The 22,107-nt window shown below is 40.7% G+C and overlaps 2 protein-coding genes across 3 annotated transcripts; one reads left to right on the plus strand and one right to left on the minus strand.

The window, feature by feature from the left end:
* Window positions 1-110: 110 nt before the first annotated feature.
* Window positions 111-18,723, minus strand: LOC122778383 (cytokine-dependent hematopoietic cell linker). 2 transcript variants are annotated; one of them, XM_044040236.1, is made up of 18 exons: window positions 18,536-18,723; window positions 16,870-16,920; window positions 13,161-13,302; window positions 12,016-12,065; window positions 11,319-11,373; window positions 10,748-10,798; window positions 10,633-10,667; window positions 10,523-10,533; window positions 10,379-10,453; window positions 10,117-10,141; window positions 8,954-8,978; window positions 8,784-8,871; window positions 8,680-8,696; window positions 8,507-8,601; window positions 8,344-8,421; window positions 7,086-7,241; window positions 6,270-6,469; window positions 111-1,335 (listed from the first exon to the last, which is right to left on the minus strand). In XM_044040236.1, exons 1-17 carry the CDS (start codon window positions 18,653-18,655, stop codon window positions 6,317-6,319), a joined length of 1,227 nt encoding a protein of 408 aa, XP_043896171.1. In that variant the 5' UTR covers window positions 18,656-18,723; the 3' UTR covers window positions 111-1,335; window positions 6,270-6,316. The 2 variants fall into 2 exon arrangements, with proteins under 2 accessions (XP_043896171.1, XP_043896170.1); XM_044040235.1 differs by lacking the exon at window positions 111-1,335 and having other exon boundaries at window positions 5,875-6,469.
* Window positions 861-6,295, plus strand: LOC122778382. The gene has a single exon (XM_044040234.1). It carries the CDS (start codon window positions 861-863, stop codon window positions 3,330-3,332), a length of 2,472 nt encoding a protein of 823 aa, XP_043896169.1. The 3' UTR covers window positions 3,333-6,295.
* Window positions 18,724-22,107: the final 3,384 nt, after the last annotated feature.

A 22,107-nucleotide genomic window follows, 5' to 3' on the forward strand; every position in this document is an offset into this window, starting at 1 on the left:
TTTCTTGATAGGTGATAGAACTTACTACTTACTACTCTTCCGTACATACATAAGGGAAATTAAATGTACAATATTATTAAACAAAAAAAAAGGGAGAATGCGATACATTGTTGTCGGTCAATGGTCAGTTTTTGACACTTTATTTTGAAGGCGGCAGCAGCTGTTTCCGTAATCGCCGTCCGTTGCTAGCACAGAGGGATAGATTCTGAGCTAAAATAAAAACGGCTCGGTTGGCAGTGTTGACAAGCACTACTATCACATCCAAATAAAGGATTTTAAAGGGATTTTTGCCTCGAAAACATTGAAACAACATACCACAGCGGCCCGTGCAGTGTCCCCCGAGCAGGTACGTGCGAGTGAGGTTTGTCTGTTTCGTAAAGGTTTTACAGCTGAAATGCGGGCCGTCGTGTCTGCGACCCTTAGCTGTGGTCAGGTAGGGCCTTTCCCCTGCGCTCAGAGGAGGTTAGGAGGAATAATTTTATAAGAGGTGGATAGAATGCACACTAGTTAACCGCTCGGAATCTCTTTAGCTTTATTAAACAATCCGTGTTGTGCAGAGGAAATGGCTTCAGGCGTAGATCAAAAGCAACATGAGTGTGTGCGGGGGGGAGGGAGTCGATGGGCCTCAAAGCTCTGTGTGTTTACAGTCTATTTACATTCATGTCAATAAAGCTTTTTCCCCTCACGTTCTCTTCTTCCAGGGGGCAAACAAAGCTGTTCTGTCCACTATCTTCCCACTCTTCACTTCCCTGACGAATGGAGGGCAGGTGGAGATGGATGTTTACGGGATAATGTGATTGCAGCTTTTGCATTTGTGGGACCCTGCTGACCCAGATGACCCCCTGACCACACGGCACAACATGAAACCTGTCAGCTATCACAGCGTCCCGTCGTCTGTGAACGGAGGACACCAGAATCTGGGTCTGGATCGTGTGCGGTGCGAGTCAGATGTGATGTACTGTGGTAAATGTGGATTTCCTTCGAAGGATGCTGCGGTGTTTGAGAAGCACATGCTTGAGCACATGGGGACAAGGTTTTACTGTTTCTACTGCAACAATGTGTTCTTCAGCGAGGCCGAGCTGAACACTCACTTGAAGCAGCACACTACAAACTATCCATATAAATGTCAGTACTGTGGACAAGGCTACATGCGGAGGCTGTGCCTTGTGAAGCACATTGACCGCCTCCATAAGAACATCAGTCAAGGACCTGCTAAGCCTGACGTGGTGAAAATTTCTCACGTGCCTGTCTCCAGTGCCTTATCAAGTGTGTCCAGTGCTGATTCGTTGTCATTTCGACCTGCAGTTCGGGTGTCAGCTCCTGTCCAGAGGGCACCTGCAGTGAGAGTAAATAAAGATGAACTAAGAGCAAAAGCACTAGACTGTAATGTCTCAAACACCACCAATGGACATACAGAACATTTGTCTCTTTTGAATGGACCCATACAGCACAACAGGGCTTTAACTGTTTCTCTACCAGAAGAAGTAACAATCCCTGCTGGCTGCTTGGTTGAACTTGTTGAAGTGAAAACTGTAAACGGAACAAAGGAGCTGAAACTGAGGCTCGTCTCTCAACAGGAAAACAAATCGGTGATCAAAGACACGAGGACCACAGTCTCTCAGAACGCTGCACTGGGAAAGCCACTGTCTTCAGCACTAAATCATCAAATCGGCACAGTGAAAACTGGGAGTATGGGAAGGTGCACTGTCAACAGGAGACGGTGTGAAACAAAGACAGTGAATGTAGAGCGTCCCGTTTCCAAAAACCTCCCGAGTCAAGTGAGCAATGAAAAGAGTGGATTCAAAAGAACATCACAAGAAATATTCAGTATGGACTCTAATACAGTCATTCCATGTAAGATTCCCAAAATCACCATCAGATCTGCTAGAGAAGGAACTAGTGGAATCAGAGTTACACAAAGAGAACCTGTAAGTCTTGTCAATGCAGCTTCATCCTCAGTCATCTCCACCAGGGTTGCCAACAGGCTGACCAACACCCTGCATCCAGACAACAGGACAGTGGAGGAGAGGAGAGATGTAATTCAAGCACATTCCAAGAGTATTCCACCCCAGAGAGCAAGTGACACAAAGAGCATTCATCGAGATGTGTTGGCAGCTTTTAAGCAGGAACTCACAGTGATCCAAACCAGGAAAAACATCGATTCAAAAATAATGAAGGATACAGTGGGCTTGAATCAGCCGTGTTTGAAATCAGCTCCTGCTCCCCTGAGTGTTCCTGCGGCCACTGCTGCCCAAGTGAGACCTCCAGCTGTTTCTGGAGGTAAAAATAGTGTTGTTGTAAATCAGTCTTTTCCAGCACAGAGGACTCTGAATGAGACATCATCAGCCAACGGCCCTGTGCTTTCTAATGCAAATTCAAAGGTGTCTGCTTGGAGCCATAATGTCAGACTCAGTGAGAGAGCAGGAGAGGGAGACGAGACAGAACCTGAGAGTTTCCCAGTTATTTCTTCAGTGTTTTCATTAAGTCAACAAATGAGCCAAACCTCCTTTCAGCCACTGGTAATGGCTCTGCGTGGCATAGTGATGGACAAGAGCAACGGTTCTGGTAGAACCCCTCAAGACCACATCAAGATAACAAACGGCACAGAGCAGATGAGAGAGGCGCCGGCCTCCGGGCCTGCACAGGTGACTGCGAAAGAAGAACCCTCCATCTGCTGCCCTGATGTGACGGAGTGGTCCATTGACTCTGTGAAAGTAGAGGAGCTGGAAAAGGGTGTCCAGCCCCATCCTGTACTGACCAGCCACCATATCCATGTGAAGGTGGAAAAGAACAGCAGTACACCAACAGACGACGATAATAAATTCAGTCTAACACTTGCTTCAACATGTCCCACCGATAAGGGATTGGATTCGGAAATCATGTCGCATGTCGATGCGTCTGTGTCTACAGACGATCTACGGCAAACTACAAAACGTGAGCGTGACGTTTCCTCAAAGTTCCTCACCGTCTCACTGAGAAGGGTACAACTAGGCGTGTGGGAAAACAACAGGAAAGGACCGAAACTGTCAGATTTCCATATTTCCAAATGTGAGACTCATTTACCTGTGGGCAGTGTAACTGACTGTGCAGTCATTTACCTGATGCCACTAAAGGTGGACCAGCTAGTGAGAAGACCAGGCCCAAACCAGCCTGTAGTGGTACTCAACCACCCAAAGCCCCGGGCCCCTGTACAGGAAACCGGAGCAGACACTGTTGCCAACACTGGAGCCTCTGTGGTGGTTCCAAAGTGCCAAATCCTCAAAATGAAGCTGAGCAAAGTGATGGGGCAGAAATATGAGGTGAAGGGCTGCACTGTTCGAGTCTGTCCATGAATTTGTCGGACGATGCATCGGTGGAAGGATGTGTATATTAACGAGAAACTCAAGTAGTATTATGATGGGAAAATACTTCATTTTGTTCTCTGTTTGTCTATGGATTGGCCTGGGATGGATTGTTCAAGTGCAATGCTTTTGAGACTGCGTTGGGTTCTTTGAATATGGCATTGGCCTGCCTGCTGTAGTAGGTGGCAGTCAGTGACAGTGACAATGACAGACACGTCAGAAGTTTGGGAAACCAGTAGATATGTCAGAGTTTAGGCATTCAAGCATGCTGTTTATTTAAAATTATATCTTAATTTATTCATTTTTTCCGTTGCATCCGTAATGTCTCGTAGTTCATCTGGTCCCTTAAAGATCCAAGCTGCTATACAGCATGTGCTGCAAACCCAGATTATCGAACTGTCACTTCAAAAATAAAAAAAAACATTGTAATTTACAGTATGTAGGAAGGCCATGGATGTAGTCATTTTTTAAATTCATGGTAAAATCAGTACGTGCCATGATTAAATGTTTGTTGTGCTATTTATGTAATATCTTGTGTGGCAAAATATCACATACAACTCAGAAAATGCACCACGAACAAGCTTTTGTTCAAATATCAATCCCCGTTTCTCTACAGTCGGCACATATTAGATTTATGTATTAAACCTTGAGCACATACATGCCCATAAAAGTCCTTACTCGCCTTAGGTGCAGATGCTTATTTGGCATCCTAATTCAAGGGCCAACATTTCAGTGCTTGTGAGCTTGTAGCTGGTTGAGAGCACAACATTAAACTAGTCGGAAATCTCAAATTGTGGCGATCAGTCAGTGTTTTACGTGTAGCAGTCCGTCAGTGACCTCCAATATTTCTGGCTGCACATTCCAGTCAGGCACTCTGCAAACTTCAGAAGTATTACAGGGTCGGTCGTCAGTCATCAGCCCATGAAGTGAGCTGGACCTGTGACAAATCCAGTAGAAGCTTAATGTGTAAATACATTTACACTTGTGTTTGATGTTGGCCACACTCTGTGTGCATGTGTGGGTTTCCTATGTTTTTGGGTTTGCATTCGTTTTTTTTTATGCCTTAACTTTATATTCACTATCCAAAATGGTAGTTGTAAAAAAAAGAAAAAAAAAGAAAAGTTAAATGCCACATTTGACCACCAGTATTTTTCTGGCCACTCTCGATGACAAACGTCAACGTTTTGGACGTTAACACTAAGTTGGGCGTGTCTGAACGCATCGTTGGGTCTGGTTTCAGAAAAGCTTGATGCAAAAAAATAAAATAGAAAAGTGACCTCAGTGAAGGCTTCCTTCTGTATAACTTACATTTCACCTCGAGATTTAAACAACAGAGATCTTACAGAGAAATTGTAAATGTTTATTTTGATGTTCACCCTCTCCCCTCCCTCCATGTTAGCCTGCACTTAAAATATGTATACTTTTTATAAATCCAAATGCATATTAATAGATTGTGTAATTTATCATAGGCTTGTTTTGGTTCTTTGATTGTCAGCCCTAGAAACGAGAGTCGATGCCGTAACAGTTTGCAGCCATTAGCCTGAACTCAAACTGGTCCATTGAGTTTTAAGAATGCCATGCACTGTACTACTTGTTATAAATTTCTTATATTTTTATTTTCTTGCCATGTACAGAACATACTCAGTGACTGTAGTGATTCCTGGGCGCTCATACACTTTGGTCGTCCAAAAAAACATCAGAGGGTTGTAGTAAGCGAACTCCTGTCCTGATTCTTTACAGATCTGCCTCTCTTCTTAATGGCAGCGTTATTACACCTGTTTGTTTTTGTTCATAATGTAATCATAATGTATGAGGTGCAGGTGCTAGACCTATGATTAAAGTAATAGGTTTAGGTTGCCCGCAGATTTTATTGTGTATATACTTAAGAGTATCAAACTGTAAAGACCTGTTAACTCACTCCAAAAGGGAATGACTTAATATTCCTCCGCAACACTCATGCTGTGCTTTAATTTCTACTCACGCAGTGTTTAAAGCTGCTTTATGTACAATATTTCTTAAGTGTGTTGACTTTTGCCTTTTATTCGCCCCTCATGTGTGAAGTATGTTTTTGTTTTCGTTTGATTGACCGTGTTTATTACCGTGTTCTCATGTTTTTATAAAAAACAGTTGTGTAACTTTTCCTTTTTCTATTAAAACAAAGTAAATATGGTTGGAAGTTCACCGATTACGTCGTCGATTATGTGCAACACCTCTTATTTTTGCACACAGATCATTTCAAGCCTTATCGGGTCAGAAGAGCGAACTACAGCACAGCTTCACCATTGTTTTCTACAGTTTTCCATATCAGGTACAAGTGTTAACTAACTATGACACAAGTGACATGCACAACACCAGGACCTATAATCCTACACATCTTAATCTGACACCATGTATGTTCCTTTGTCCACGTTAGATTAATCACAGATTATTATTCTTTTATTCTTACTATTGCTTAAATAGGGTTAAATGTCATGAAACCAGAGTTTGACAAAGGGATCCTATTCCTTTCAAAGCTTAAGGCACATCTAGGTAATTTGGTGTTTGTATGGCAATCATTTTATTGACACATGCAAACACTTCAGACTTATTACTTATTTGAATACACAGTCAGCTCTTGCATTCATCCATATCATTATTAGGTACACACAGAATGCCTGTAATAAAGTGTCAGGAGTGGCACTCAGGTTGGTATTCTGCTGCTTTTAGCTTTTCTTGCTTAATACCTTTGGCGGTAATGAGTGGTTATTTGAGTTATCTTTTGCTTTTCCAACCCTTGAGTTGATGCATGAAAATCGTAGTAGATCAGCAGTTTGTGAAACATTAAGACCAGCAGCAACTACATTAAGTGGTTCAAAATGTGCCTTTGAAATGTCTAAATACAAAGGCTGATGAGACATTTGTATTAACAAGCTGTTGTATAAGCTGTACCTAATAAAGTGGCAGGGCAGAGTGTATACGTATATGTGCTGGATCTGTTACTGAAGAAGCTGGTTGACATCCTTCCTTGTTACTGCGTATGTCAGCACACAGTTCTCTGCATATTTGCTCCCAGGGAGATTTCTGCCACTGATGAGTATGATCGGAAATATGCTGTGAAACCTGATGATGTCTGCCACCGAGTCAAACATCTAGTGAGAACATTTAAAAAAAGATGAAGAAGAAAAGAAGTATGTTAGCCACAGTGAATATTTCTGAATGCATTATTTTCCACTATGGTCCCAGCTCGCCTCGCCTCGCCTCGCCTCGGCATGGCACAGCATGGTGTAGGTTGTTTTTCCATTACAAAATAGTACACGCGACACACACACACACAAACGAGTGACTAGTGACTTGTAAAGCAGTTGTTTTCAGTGTAACTGAATCATTAGAATCAGTTCATAAAAACTATTTGTTCAGTACACATCCATGACCGTCTGACACAGTCACTGGACTGATGTACAGCGGCAGGGTTTGTGATGCCGCTTTGCTTTTAAACATTTCCCTGGTAACTGTTGGGAGATTAACCCATATTTTCAGGATTGTTCAGTCGTTCTAACTCATCTACAATTCGGCATTGTTTGGCTTGATTCTTGTGTCAGACGTCTCTTCCTAGGCACTCTGATAGTATCGCCTTAGCTCGCTTGAAACAGGAACTAAAAAAAAGTACCTGGTACCAGGTACTATCACTAGTGGAAAAGCAATTTAACCGTGCTGTGCCGAGGCGGTGGAAACACGGCGTTAGTGTGGCGATTTCTGTCCACTCACGTCATTGGATCGCTGTCCTGTTCCCAGTACGTACTTGCCGGCGCTCTCACTGAAGCGAATCTTCACGTTGTAAACCTTCTTCTCGTGATACACGGACAGAACCAAGGGTTCACTGTTGGTGTTGACAGAGCAGTCGCGCACCAAAAACGCCCCGTCCTAATGTCGTGATGAAGAGGAGTTCAGCAGTATGACAGGATAAATGCTACAGATTTTCTGTTTTGTATTTATGAATGCATTAGTGGTTATTTAGGTAAACTCTGTATCGGGGCTTACATTTGATTTCATTTAGAAGCAGAATTTAGGAAAAAGACACCTTTTAACCTGGCATCAGGCACAAATACTTTATTACTGTATTTAAGTACAAACATTCACAGATCTGTACTTTGTTATTTATAATTCTTGTAACTTTTACTTTTACTCCGCTGCCTTTCCTCTAATGACCTTTGTTACTCGTCACTACCAAATACAATCAGAAGAAGAAGAGTTGGTAATGGTCTGTATTTCTATAGAGCTTTTCTAGTGTTGATGATCTGCTTTATACTACAGTTTTACCATTCAACATGGGGCTAAGTGTCTTGCGCAAGGACACACATATAGACTAGCAGAGCCAGCAATTGAACCCACAACCTTCCAGTTGAAAGACAACACGCCCTACCACTGAGCTACGATGGCTCAATCCTAACTCCTCACTTTTTTAATACTTTTACTTCTTAAATTCAAGCATTTTATATCAGAAAATTACACTTGATACTTAAGTACAATTAATATCATATACTTTAAGACTTTTACTTAAGTAATATTAATTAATGACTTCAACTTCTGGTAACTTTTACCCAAGTATCCCTTTTAGGTACATTTAGTGAGCTGTGGATTAAGGCGAATGATGCTCATGCTGCCCAGGACAATAATTACAAAGTAATTTAACCTCGGCTTGTTGTGGCAGCTATTGTCCATGAGCATTACTCTTCCCTGGTGTTTAATTAAGTTTCTATTTGACAGTGCTTGTGCGCTAATGCATGACATGACATGAATCACTCCACCACCAGTGTTTTTTATGATTAATCGTGAAATGATAAGTGTTTCTGTAATAGAGCGAGCGTTGTTAAACATTAAACTGTCGCGTATGTTTCCCCTCGCTGTCTGAACTGATTTGCTCCGGCTATGGGGCCCGACTTGCCCCCACCCGCCCCTGCGCTGCCGCTGTATACACACAAGCGCTCCCAAGAAGGACGTTAAGATGCATCCAGAGATTCTGTACCTTGTTCACCAGGTGCAAGGCGTGTTCAGCATCTGCTCGATTACAAGCCCCAATGTACCAGTCTTCTTCACAATACATCTGCCAGCAGAGATCAATGATTAGTGACTTTATATGTTTATTTATTTGAAAAAAAACATGTTTATATACAGTATATACGGTTTACCTGCTGTGGCTTTTCCTTTGGAACAAAGTCGTGCTGATCAAAGTCTCTTTTGGTTTGAGGCCACTCGTGGTGATGGTGTTTTTCCGGCGCCCTCTCTTTAAGGAGATGTCAATGTTGCCTTATTAAATCACGGCAGCTGTGTTTTGACACCAGCGATCTGTGACAGTACTCACCCAGGTTTCGCCGAGACCTGAAAGAAGGAGGAGAGAGCACGATGTCAATCCATACATGCACGTAACACGACACAACTCCAGAACTCCAGAAATCAATGTGTCACCTTGAGTCTATGTGACGTGTATCCTGATCCAGAAAGTGTCTTCTATGATTGATGTGCAGGCCTGAAACGGGTTCTGTACTCTGTGGACCTAAAAGCACCGTTATAAAAGCTGTTAAAGACATTGTATCACCAAAATGACGTTCACATATTTAGCTCAGTCTAGTTCTTACCCGTGGCCTGTGAGCTGAACCCGTTCTGTCGAAAGTAATGAAAGGATATGAGACATGACACGAGCGGTTGAAACGATATGCAAAGATAGTAAAGGAAGGTTCCAAGTTTTGCTGTGTAGAATAAAATCTGTTACAGGTGCCGTGTGTAAGATTTAGCAACATGTATGAGCTGATTATCCCTCACCTCAACCTTTCCTTTCAAATGTGTGGGAGAATGACATGAAGCCTTTAGTTTGCATTAAAACTTGTAAAAAGACGCTGGTCCAAAATAGCAGCCTGACCAAGGTTATAATAGTTTTGCATTTTCCAAGTTTTTTTTCCAAGTTTTGACTCTTTTTTTTTTTTCTAAAGTTAGTTTTAATTAGTTTTTAGAACAGGTTTGCTAGGTTTTTATTTTTGTAATATGGAGTATTTCCCAGGTGTAAGATCCAAAAAGGTCACAATAAGTATCGTGTGTCATAAAAACGCAACAAAAGATGATCTAACAGTCTACAAAAGGAGTTGGTCTCATTGAACACTTTTAAGGGGAAATGGCAGAAACATCTGGCTGTATATGCTGCTGCCTGTCTTGGCCAGGACACTCATGTAAAAGAGATTTTTAATCTTAATGAGTCTTTTCCTGGTTAAATAAAAGGTTAAATAAAATAAAATAAAGTAGACTGAAGTGCATCAACATGTGCATCATAGTGCTGTGGTTGGACGCACTTTGTGTGCCTGCTAAACAAAATACAGCCAACAGATTAAAGACACACGCGAACATAACAACAGTAGCGGTACAGACACAAGGGGAGGAGTCATATTAGCAAGGACTTCTCACTAATGCTGCATGTGCCATTTAACCGGGCTTGCTTCTTCTTAAAAGAACAGACAGCTTTATAGTTGCAAGCCAGTGTCAGGTGAGTTTCAGCCAAAATCTAGACACAAATTTGACAATGGCGCCATGTTTGTTGGCTCTCCCACACTCCAGCAAACAGGAAGCAGCTGAGCTCTCTCCCATGATCTAATCGCCCCCCCTTTATTAATCTTTTTATGTTTTATTCAAATTAATTCCATGCATGGCCTCCAACTCAACTCTGTTGGTCCTGTCAGAATGATGGACTCCTGATAGGTCTTCCCAGCCTCATAACAGGATATACAAAGATAACAATTGTTTAACTCCTTACCTTTTGAGCGCTCTTTTCTTGTCCACTGAAACAAATAAATAAATAAATAAATAAAAGAAAACAATATATACATAAAAAAGAATCACAGGACCTCAGGCTTGTGGCTGTAATCATTTGTCTATCCAGCAGATGGTGCTACAGCTGCACAGCACAACCTGGACTCTCAGACGGGAGTCCTCTCACCTTTAACCCTTCATTTCAGGGACATTCTTTGTAGCAGCAATATCAGCTCTGACACAAATGAGAATGAAACAGCACTCACTTTCTCCAGCAAGTTTTGTGAGGAGTGAGTCCGGGTACTGAGTCCAGCGCAGAAGACGGAGGTGACAGAGAGCACCTGGAAGAACACCCAAGGCCTTTTATAATCCACTGGTGATTTATACTTAAATAGTAGTCACGTTACTACCTGCGTGGGTGCTGAGGGGAAAAAAGAAGAAAGAAATAAAGAAACGTTATTATAATCAATGTATTTCACACGCACAGAAACATTACATGGTTACGAGTACAGCTGTTTACCTGCTCTTCTGTCTGCACAGTTACAGACCTCGTCTCTGTAAAATCAGCATGTTAACATGTGTCATACTGCTGTGTGACAAGTCGGGTAAATTCTGCATATTTGACTGCACGTTACCTAATCTAGTCTTTCTTCTGCTAGGCTTCAGGTCTCTGTTTACAGCAGGCGCTGGGATTTCAAAGAACAAATGCAGAGTTACATGTTTGTCAAGATTGTTTTCATGTGGTAAAAGTATTATATGTTACAAAATGTACCCGTTAAGAAAAGAATAAAAGAACCAACTTTATTAAAAAGTACCAAAAGATACAGAGTATGACTACGTATATACAGTATATTCATTACAAACATGTACAAGCATGATAAAATGTTGCATAGTGAATTAAAAATAATGGTAGAATATCTTTTATTCTAAAATACAATTAGGGTGCATAATTGAAGTTTTGAACACTAGATTATGAAACCACTCTGCAACAACTGCACACACAAGCGATTGCCTTGACTCATGTTTCTGGTCACCTGACAAAGACAAAAGCACCAGACCATAATCTACACATTATTTGCAGATACGACTATTAAACCATATTATTGTTCTCCGTATTCAACCAGAGCTGCAAATGTAACACTTTTGTCTTATTTTCAAAAAATTGCTGTGGATTCTAAATACATTTGAAAACATTGGCTACTATACCTGCAAAATGAGGGGCTTCTCTGCGCGGACTTCTAGAGAGGTTGTTGGAGTTACCCTAATAATAACAATAATGATAAAAATAATAATAAATACATAAAATTATACTACTAATAATAATAACAATAATAATAAGAAGAAAGATGAGGAGGACAAGAAGCTGGAGAAGAAGAGGGAAACTACAAAACATGTTATATATACATTTTAGAAAGCAATTATATGTACGTACACATACACATTAGTGTAAAGACGTGAAAAATAATACAGAATAATAAATCAGAAGTAGCAGCAAATATAGAACATAAAAAAAATCACTTCAAATCTATATTTCAAAAATACACAAACAACTAAAAGTTGCAGTTGCCAATTTACCTTAAAACGATTATTGGAAGTTGTGTTTGTCAGAATTATTTGCATTATTTTGAAAAGCCATTTGAAGCATGCTCCTTTTTGTGCCGTGTCATGTCATCTTTTATTGATTTATAATTTTCATTTCATTGAAGCACTAAAGATGCACCGTGATAGATACACTCAGAGAGTGTGTAAAATGTGGGAGAAGATTTACAGGACGTTTGTGCTTTTACAGGAGGAGAGGAGAGCAGACCACACACACACACACACACACACACACACACACACAGACAGACATTTACTGTTGTCCAGTTCTAGCCCCTTTAGTTTGAAAAGAGGAAAACCTCACAGTGAAGTGCGACGACAGGCCCTGCGACGACGGCCTCGGAGGAGCTCGGTCTAGAAGGCAAAAGAAACGTTGATTAAACAGTTTGAATTCACTGCTACACTTTCACACTCTGCCTCTGTATCAGTCCTGGTTACTTGGTAACTGTAACTGTATTGGTTACAGACGGAGAGAGAGAGAGAGAGTGAGAGAGCGCACATTTAAGAACCACGTTCACTGTATGTTTAGTTGTAGACGTGCAGCTGTGAGGGCTCCTGGCTGTGGGCCACATCCACGCAGGAGAGTAAAGCCAGTCTGTTCACACTACATGCCTCTCCCTCTGCTTTCAGCTCCTGGGTAATTGTAATCTCCCGCTGTCTGACTCAGCCGTCAGATGGCTCTGGAGACCCACTGGCAGATCATCATCACAGTCTTCTATTACTATTCCTTCATTCAGCTCCTTTGCAATTACGCCTCCTGCAAACCACCTCACACTTTTAGTTTTACAGTTTGGTTTTTAAGTTTTAAATTATTCAAAGAGTATCGAGGCTGGTCACTTTACGAGGTAGAGAGGACACAAAGTGGCAGCTTTTAATAAGCAGACGGGCTACATGCTGTGCCTTTTCTTCTCTGCATTCCTTACAAGTAGTTATTTAAATAATAATTTTTTTTTATCATCTTGAACCCGTCTGGTGCGTCTCCTCTGCTCTCTGAACTCTCTGAGCCGCTCACTAATATCTCCTCATTTGTCGAGCGTTCTCTGTAAACTCTGTGGATGATTATGCGGGGGGGGGAGATCGGCAGTTTCTGAAATCCTCTGGCACCAACCACCATGTGAAAGTCATTTAAATGACATTTCTTCCTCATTCTGACGCTCTCAGTTTGAACTCCTGCTTGCAACAATACCAGTTGAACAGATGTGTATATAAAACACTGCATGTTTATTAAAACGCTGCCAGTTGTTCATGAATGATAAATTCTAAATGTAACGTAGCTACTTTTTCCAAATACTCTTTGAAAGGTTGATGTCAATTTATTTTAAAATGACCAAAAACCTCATTCGATCAAGGAGAAACAAAACAAGTTTTGCGAGAAGTGAGACTTAAATGACTCATAAGGGCATCAGACACACCTGTGCCAGGAACGAATGAGTCGATAAAGTAAAGTACCGGCATAGTCCTCGTTCATGGGCCTCGCAGGAAGTATGCGCAGGCTCAGCACTTCCTCTTGGTCGTCCACCATGTCGTATTCATGCTCCGTGACGCTGCTGGAGCTGAGACAACTCTGGTTGTTCCTTCTGAGTGTTCGATCCTGTGTGAAAGACACACAACCACAGGAAAAAGTAGCCGTGTGCATTATGCCAACTGAGTTCATAGAAAATGAGAAGCTTTCAGTGAGAGAGAACAACAAGGTTGTGTGTTATTGTGTGTGTATAGCTTGTAATAAATCGTCTTGGCTTTAGGGCACACTACTATGAGGTGTTACAACACGACCCACATTACGCTCGCCTTCTCAGGTGTTTCCTTTTTTACTGACACACTCGCACAAACACCAACATGCACACGTTTCAAGTCAGCCATGGGGGAACCCTACAGTCACGGTGTTAAAGGACGTGCACAGCGATGAAGAACAACGCTCATGACTTTGTGACAGGAAACCAAGTTTGACTGATTAAAATAAGTCACACATGTAAATGCTATCAAATTTCCTCTTCCTGTTCAGCTGCTTTGGTTCCCAATGAAGCGTCTCTGTGTGTGTCTGTGTGTGTCTGTGTGTGTGTTTCTGCTGGAGGAACTCCATTAGCGACTTTTTTATTCTTTTATCACCTGCTCAGGCGAGTTTCCGAGCGAGCTGAGCCGATGCTAAAACGTGACGTCGACAGACCGCCGGCCGTAGTTTTGTCAGAGAGTCATGAGCGTGACGTACGACCAGTGTTGTAATATAACGTACAAGTACAAATACTTCGTCATTGTACTTGAGTAGAATTTTCACATATCTGTACTTTACTTTGTTATTTATATTTCTTACAACTTTTACTTTTACTACATTGCATTTCCTGAATAAAACGTGTAGTTTTGCTCCGATACATTTCCCTTCATTACTCGTTACAACAAAATAAAAGTTGAGTTGGTGACGTAATGCCTGTTTGTTGTCGCTAGTTGTTTTTAGCGGCACCAGCTGTTAGCCACTCAGCTGTTAGCCGCAGATTTCGGCTCCAAGTAAACTTAAAACACACCAGCGGCTCGTTGTTTACCATGTCTGACACCAAGGCTCTGGTCAACCGGTGACCTAACGAGCTCACGCAGATTTCGTTAAAATTAAAACACAGTGTGACGTCGAGGAACACCACAGACGCATTTTATATCAGAAAATTACTTTTGGATACTCAAGTACAGCAACTGTCAGGTACTTTAAGACTTATACTCAAGTTATATTCTAAAAAGTGACTTTAACTTCTACCAAAGTAATTTTTTGGTAAGATACTTTTGCTCAAGTATCGCTTTAAAGTGCGTTTTATAAGACACAGTACGACACAGGAATCAAGCCGAACAAGTTACCCGTAATTGTAGATCAGTTTAAAAAGACTTAAAGAATCCTGAAAACATACGTTAATCTCCAACATTTAGCAAGGGACATTTCTAAAATCTCAATATTTAACAGAGGAGTATTAACTGAAGCATTTACGTATTTGCAGAGCAAATGCAGTAGTGTAGAAACAGGTGCGTTTACTCATGAGTGAACAATAAACCAGTGATAAAGCCCACCGCAGCGTTTGAGGTGGAGTTACTGTAACTATGGCTCCGGGGAGTTTCTCAGCCACAGTTTTCTAACACCATGGTTCTCAAGCTGTGGTGCGTGCACCACCGGTGGTACACAAGCTTCCCCTGGCGGTACGCAAGCTTCCCTTAGTGGTACTCGGAGGAAAATCAGAAATACTGTTCTGTGCGTAGAAAATTAAATAATAATAATAATAATTAGAGTCATCTTATCGCTCGCTCCATCTTATTCTAATGTCACTATACCAGTGTGTGAAGTATATGTGAGGAAGAGGAGGAGGATTATGAGAGAGCAGATTATCCTATAAGAAATAAATCTGTCGCTGATTTTGCTCGACCTATTTTCACTGCTGCATTTTGACATTTGTGATAATGGTGTTAATATTTTCTCAGGTGGTATAAAAAAAAGGTTTACTATAACATTTGAAGAGGAGAAAAATCTGCATTTGCTTTATAAGATCGTTAAGGTGTTAAAAAAACCAAAAAACATCATGTATGTCTGTAAAAAATTCCGTGGAGAAGCTGGATTATGCGATGAGGTGAGGATGAATTATGTTATCAGTGCGGTTTATAAGTCACGGCCAATTGAAAACATCTGCTTCTATTTAATTTAAAACCTGAAAAAAGTCCTGTTCTGGTACTGGAAGTGTATGGCTTTCCTTTTTCTACACCCACATGCAAAGATGCAACAATTTATAGAGCAACTGTGCATCAACCATCCCATATTTATTAGGTTATTATTCAGAATTATTCAGCGAGAAATGCAGGGGTATAATTTGAGTGTGTCAACATTGATTTTTCTGACTTCATGATGAATATTTATGTGATTTAATCGTCTCTAACCAGCTAAAGTTATTACATTTTTAGGTTAGACATTTCATTTCACATGTTTTTTTTGTTTTTTTTAATTATAACTGCAGAATATGCTCCTTTAATTCCATTAGAAAGCTGTCACAACTCACCACCAAGTCCAATTATGTAAATGCATTAACACTGACATTAATGTGTCACTTAACAGTTTAATTACACGGCGTCGCTCGGCCTTGTAGCCACATTGGATTCAAACTCTTCTAAGTGCTTTTAAATGCATGTATCATCACGCCCTTACAGGCGCGCAGTTGCGTTGCATCACATTAAGTGTTTGCGTCTGTTGTGCGTGGGATTTTAATCTTTCGTTACAAGGACTCGGCACGAAAATGGCTTTATTTTGAAGAGTCACTGTGACCCTGGAGGTCCCTGGAGGCAGAAGAAACAATGTTTGCACCACCTCTGTGCTGCGTGTCTGCAAAGCACTGAGAGCTTCTATTGAAAAGCAAAGTGAAAGCGTCGGATTAAAGAGGCAACATCAAATATTCACTACTTTCATTATGGGCTGTTTAAGAATACATACGTCAGTTTAAACAAGGGTAGAAGGAATTGGCTTTTATAGATTACAGAAAAGCCAGGGGTCGATTTTGAGTTCGTTTCAGGGTTTATTGCCTTTTTACTCTTTATTTTTGGAGTTAAATCTTGCTTAATTTATCTTATGATAATTATTAATTGTAAAAAAAAAGTCACGTAAATTGGTGTTTTATTGCAAGTACGATGGATCATGTACGTGTATTTTAAGAAAGCATGTTGTTCATGAATTTTAATGATTTTTGCTTACAATTCAATGGTTTTTTTTCTGTATGTGATGTTTAATTCCTTCATTCATTCACTTGTGCAGCGACACCTCATAGAAATAGAAGTGCAGTGACAATAACCTTCCTTCACACAGTTTATTTACATTACAAGCCGATCATTGAGGTGATTATTGTGCAGTCTAAATTCATTAGAGCAAAAATAAATAAATAATTGAAGCCTTTATGTTGAATTATTATTTCAATTTAACTCCGAATGTAACGAGAACCTGCACTTGTGAATGATCATGAAAGCATCCAGTGTCCCAGTGTGTTGTTGTGGCTGCGCACTAACAATGACAGATCAGAACCTCTCTCTTTGCTCATTTCTGTACTAAAAAGGTAATTATCATTGGGCTACAAACTCCCAAAGTTTCCCCAGGGAACATTCAAGTGGAACCAGCAGGGGAAACGGCACGGACGCGGCAGCAATAACTCACCATTATCACAGTCGACTCAAGGCTGTTCCCTCTCTTTCTCTCTCTCTGCAGCTAATGAGCGGGGGAAACAAAAATGGGAAACATCATTAGTTTTAGGGAGTCACTGAAAACCGTGGCCTTCTTACACAGTCTGTCCTTGGACTTTTTCCACTTCACACAACGAAGATGAAAGACAGGGTTACATAGAAACACACATGGATGCTTGTTTGTACACTTTTATGATTCAGTGAGAAAGAGACATTTCCACAAAATGTGTTGTTTTCTTGTATTATCACTGGTTAATCCCCATAACATCCCCGAGGTGCAGATTAATTGTTAATAGGAAGAGAATAAAATTAAAGTTCTGAGACTGTTTTTTTTCACTTCTTTTGCTCTGTGTGATGTCCTCTTGTATTTGTTGTGCTTTTGCCTTGATTTATTTTGACATTTTATTATTTTTGCCATTGTGCTATAATTATTTTGGTCTATGAGGGCTTTTCCTCTGTCAAAGCACTATGTAAACGTGTTTGTTTTAAAGTGCTATGTGAATAAAATTATTGTTATAATTATAGTTATTGTTGTGTGAGCAATACGTTTATAGATGTCATCGCGCGCTAGCATTTCCCACATTAGACAGAATACAAAGCACAAAGACGCAACTCATAAAAGCAAACTATCATACAAATAACAGTCAGATAAATCTTGAGCTTTACCAGTAAATTAAGGCTCCACATAAAGCAAAAACATATATATATGTCATTAAATATAATAAAATAAAATGGACTTCTTTCATTTGACTTCCATATTTACTCTCTGCCCAGAGTCAGACACATGAGTCACATCCTCCATTTGTGAAGCACTGAGGATCTTTTTTTTGAAAGACACGCGAAAAGGAAGAGAAGTGCAAGGTCACGGCCAATCAATCACTTTTTGATTGACATATTTATGGACTTTGAATCCTCCCTGACTGTGAAGGAAAGAAAACAGGAAGCAGGAAGGAAACTTGCCCCGAAATAGAAGTTGGGACTTTTATGAAATTCTATGGAAAAACGAAAAAAAAAAAAAGACATTACAGGCTACCGACTCACAGTCCCACAAGGGAGAGTCAAAGTCAGTGTTGGATTAGGCACTTTGCTCCGATACTCAGCAGAGCTGTGTGTTTAGTTTGCTGAGCTTAGACGGCAAATGGGAAGAGGTGTTGGAAGAGAAGAATTAGATTACCAGCCACTGCGCTTGAGCAGTCAGTGTAGTAAATAAAACTTTTACCTGCTTGAAACTGGGTACGGAAGATTTGTGGTAGCGCGGAACACCGCGCTGCTTAAAGATTTGTGAGCTGGCTTTGCTGTAGGCATTGAGAAAGGGCCTCAAATACTTCACATCATGTGTTTGACTTTCATAAAATTTCTCATATTGTTTATGAAAACCAGCGACAGCCAATTTACCTAATTGAGTTCTCTTGTGTGGCAAATTAAGTTAACTTTCGCTTGATTTACGATCATTTAGAGAGTTCACATATTCCAATTATAATTTCGTGTATATAGTGTATGAAAGTAAATCAAACAGCAAGTGGAGGCTTTTGAAAATTTTAATCTCATCTTGAGCAGAAACTTCAAAGACTTGATATTTTTCAGCGTCTGTGACGCTTTGGTTCGTAAGCGCAGTCGTAGATACGTTAAATGTCACCTACCTTTCTCAGAAGACGCTCGGCGAGCACATCTGTGGCGGTGAGTGTCCAGAAGTGTCTGTCTGGTTTGGTTACGGTGGTAATGAGAACACAGTTTGTGTTTTCTCTGTCATAGAGACACATAAACTCCTGCAGTCAGAGTCAAACAGCCCACTGCAGTAACCCAAAATGACTTCCTGTGTGGTGAATAACTGGCCTATTATGTGTCTCAACAGTTTTGTTTGTTAATGTTTTTTTTTTTTACCTTCTTCTTCTTCTTCTTGTGCATCCTTGCGTGGATTTCATAGGTTTTTCTGTTCATGTCAGTACAGAGTGTGGAGTTTGTAAGACTGGCACATTCTTGTTTGAAAACGTGTACAGGGCTAATTTCAGCCCCACTCGCCCTTGTGACATTTTAAGGGTCCTTGAGTTTTGTGATCATTGTTTCCTGTGTTACCTTTTGTGTCATGCAACCACAGGGCAAAAAAAAAAAGAAAAACAAAGACAAACACAATCCTCATCTTTGCGAGTTCTGTAAACCAGGGTCAAATGAATTTAGGTATTTACTCCAAGTTTGAGAGAGGAACACAGTGACATTTCAACGTCTGCTCTCCCCAAGTGCAAAAAGAAGCAGGGTGACATTTTCCCTTTTTAATTAAGTCTGACGTTTTATTCAAGCTTCAACTTTCAAATAACATTTAATATCAGTTTTCATTTCGTAATTCAAACAGCGAAAGGAGCCAATTTTTTTTTTTTTACGGCGCTCAGGTGAATCAGGGGTAATTATATACATTGCTGGCTTAAACCACTCACATAAACCAAAAATGCAGACAATGAGGGACATTTAAGTCAAGCCATTAGCCCTCATAACAACTGAAATGGGGCAGAAAATCTGCTGAATCATGCTGAGAATATTTTCTTATTGGACCGTAAGGCCGGGTTTTATTGGCCCACGTAGAGGACACAGTGACAGCAGTTAGTGATGAAGAGTTTCAGCCAGTCCAGGTGATGTTCTGCTTAAAAGCATCCTCCTCTAATATTCAAAAAGGCGTGATCTCCAATAATATAAGCACTGCTGGTCACAGCTTCTTACGGTCATTTTTGACATGAAAACAAAGAAATCTTCTTTCTGGTCAAAAATTGTGACATAGAAATCACTGCATAAAATCCCTGCAGTCAAAGAATCACATGTATTTTAAAAAAGCCACATCGGCACAACACTTTATTGGACAGAGCAGCTGTAATAATCCGACACAGTGCAGGGACACCTTGAGTGTGCATAACAACGGAAACGACTGTTACTGTCAAACCAGGAAGTTGGTCCATAAACTGTGATGGGTGTTTAAACAGCAGACTGATTGTCTTTCTGCTCAGATTAGAAAACAACCACGTCTTAAACCGGAATAATTGGCCGACCGTTTATGTCTTCGGGGCCCAGAGGACATAGTTTTGACAAAATCTATGTTAGAAATAATGTTTAGGACTAGTTCGGTGAGCTATCTTCTATCTAGGCAAAATAACACTCATGTCTAGTTTAACTGAAATTAATTTGTAATTGTATGGATATTTTTCACTCTCAGTTTATTGTGTCTTTTCTTTGTTTCCTTCCCTTTTCTTTTCTTTTCTATTATATTTGTTTTAGTGATTTTGTATTGAGGGGGAGGATTTTATATAAGCCCTTTGGGCTTCTTTTCCTCTCCTGCACAAATATTTGCCTTTGTATTATGAACTACAATTCTTGTTTTATCATTGTGCATATGAATAAATAATAAAAATATATTTCTGTGCTGACAAAGTGATTACAAGAGTAATTTGAACAAAATGCACAAGGATTTGTTTGAACCACGCAAAATCAAGTTGGATGTACAGAAATGAGAGGACCAAAGAGGAAAATGCCCTTGAAATCGGTCACAGCCGTCACACAAAAGCACTAAAAAACACACAGTTGTTATTAGGTACAGTTAGTGCATCAGTGCTGCCGGCGTATGCTGCATATGATGAAACTCTCTCTTTTGTGTTCTTGTAAATGGAACACCGTCTCTCGCTGTCTGTCTCGGCTGTATTCCAGGGCCTTTTCAAAAAAGAGATGCAGCTGAGCACAGACGCGCACAAGGTCAGCCTCTCTCCTGTGGTTTCTTCTGCAATGGTATAGCATGACTTCCTGTGAAAGATTGCCATCTAGCCTCTCATATTCTCACTGATGCTTATCGTTTGAGCCACAAGCGCCAACTCCCTGAACATCTCTACACCTTGCCGCCCCCTGACAACAGCCTGTCAATCTGGCAGCTCATCCTGTGTCTTCCTCCCAGCAGCCAAACTGAACAGCGTTCCATCTCGGACCTGTCATTGAGAAATAACATCCAGAGTCTCACCCTGGGGGGTGAGGAACATGGAGATGGATATGGATATGGGTGAGGTGTGTGTGTGTGTGTGTGCTTGGTGTGTGGCAAAACTTTTTTTAATAATATCTAATCAGCCAGTTATATGGCAGCAACTCAATACAATAAGGCACATAGTGTCATAAAGCGTCAAGTCGGTTAGTGTTTTTGTTTTGCTTAGTTTAGTTATTGTGTTAGTTTAGGTTTAATGTCACGTTAAGTTCATGTCACTTTTGGTGTGGGTTTGATTTTCACTTCCCCTTTTATTTTGGTAAATGTCATGTCTTCCTGTGGTGTAGTTTCCTCAGTTGTTTTGACACATCTCTCCTAATTCCCTCATGCACTTCACCTGGTGATCCTTTAGTAATCACTCGCACCTGCCCTTGATTCCCTCTCCCCTATATAGTGTCCCCAGTTCCCCTGTCATTTGCCAGTGTGTTGTTTATGCTCGTAGAGTTCACGTCAGAGTCCAGGTTCGTCCCACCTTAGCCCAAGTGCCAAGTCGAGTCTTGTTTGTTCTGCTTCTGTGAAGAAGTAATTTTGATTTCGTCAAGTATAGTCTAGTTTAGTTTCTCCTTCTGTGAAGAAGTGATTTTGATTTTGCCTGCCTTCTCAAGAGGAAAATAAAGACTCTGGAGTCATTCTTCGTGCGTCCTGTGTCGTGCATTTGGGTCCAAGCAGTGTATTCACCATTCCTAACACATAGACATGGCCAAGTATCCAAGGTGGAGTGCAAACAACTTTTTTGGGTTGTTATTGAGTATTGAGATTTTCCACACACAGCAGAGAATGGTCTGAAAATGTCCAGCGAGTGGCAGTTCTCTGAGCAACAAGGCCTATTTAATGCCAGCAATCCAAGGAGAATGATCAAACTGGTTACGAAAAGGTTGACAGAGCCTTAATACGGGTGGGCTATAACATCAGTGGATCACTTAAGTGTCCTGTGTACGTAATAAAGTGCCCACAGAGAGTGGGTAGCACTGAAATGAAGTGAGGGTTATTCATGGGTGTCTTATTGAATTTAAAGTCATGCTGTCTAAATTCTCCACAGGAAGCGTCACCAGCCAAAACCACACTAAGTTCAATATGATGACGTGTCAAACAGCTGCAGTGGCACAGTAAGAAAACCTCAGACAGAAACACATTTCTTATTAAATTTCACTGAATTGGCATCAAGTTCTGCCCACATTAGGTGACTTTTCTTGTCAGGTCGCCCCC

This window comes from Solea senegalensis, linkage group LG12 (genome assembly GCF_019176455.1).
Source record: "Solea senegalensis isolate Sse05_10M linkage group LG12, IFAPA_SoseM_1, whole genome shotgun sequence".
Classification (NCBI taxonomy): domain Eukaryota; kingdom Metazoa; phylum Chordata; class Actinopteri; order Pleuronectiformes; family Soleidae; genus Solea; species Solea senegalensis.

Coding starts and splice junctions, on each gene's coding strand:
- LOC122778382 (XM_044040234.1), top strand. CDS start 861: ATGAAACCTGTCAGCTATCACAGCGTCCCGTCGTCTGTGAACGGAGGA.
- LOC122778383 (XM_044040236.1), bottom strand. CDS start 18,655: ATGTGTCTCTATGACAGAGAAAACACAAACTGTGTTCTCATTACCACC. Junction 10,142..10,378: donor CACAAAACTTGCTGGAGAAA/GTGAGTGCTGTT, acceptor TATTTGTTTCAG/TGGACAAGAAAAGAGCGCTC. Junction 8,979..10,116: donor AAGAAAAGAGCGCTCAAAAG/GTAAGGAGTTAA, acceptor TACTTTCGACAG/AACGGGTTCAGCTCACAGGC.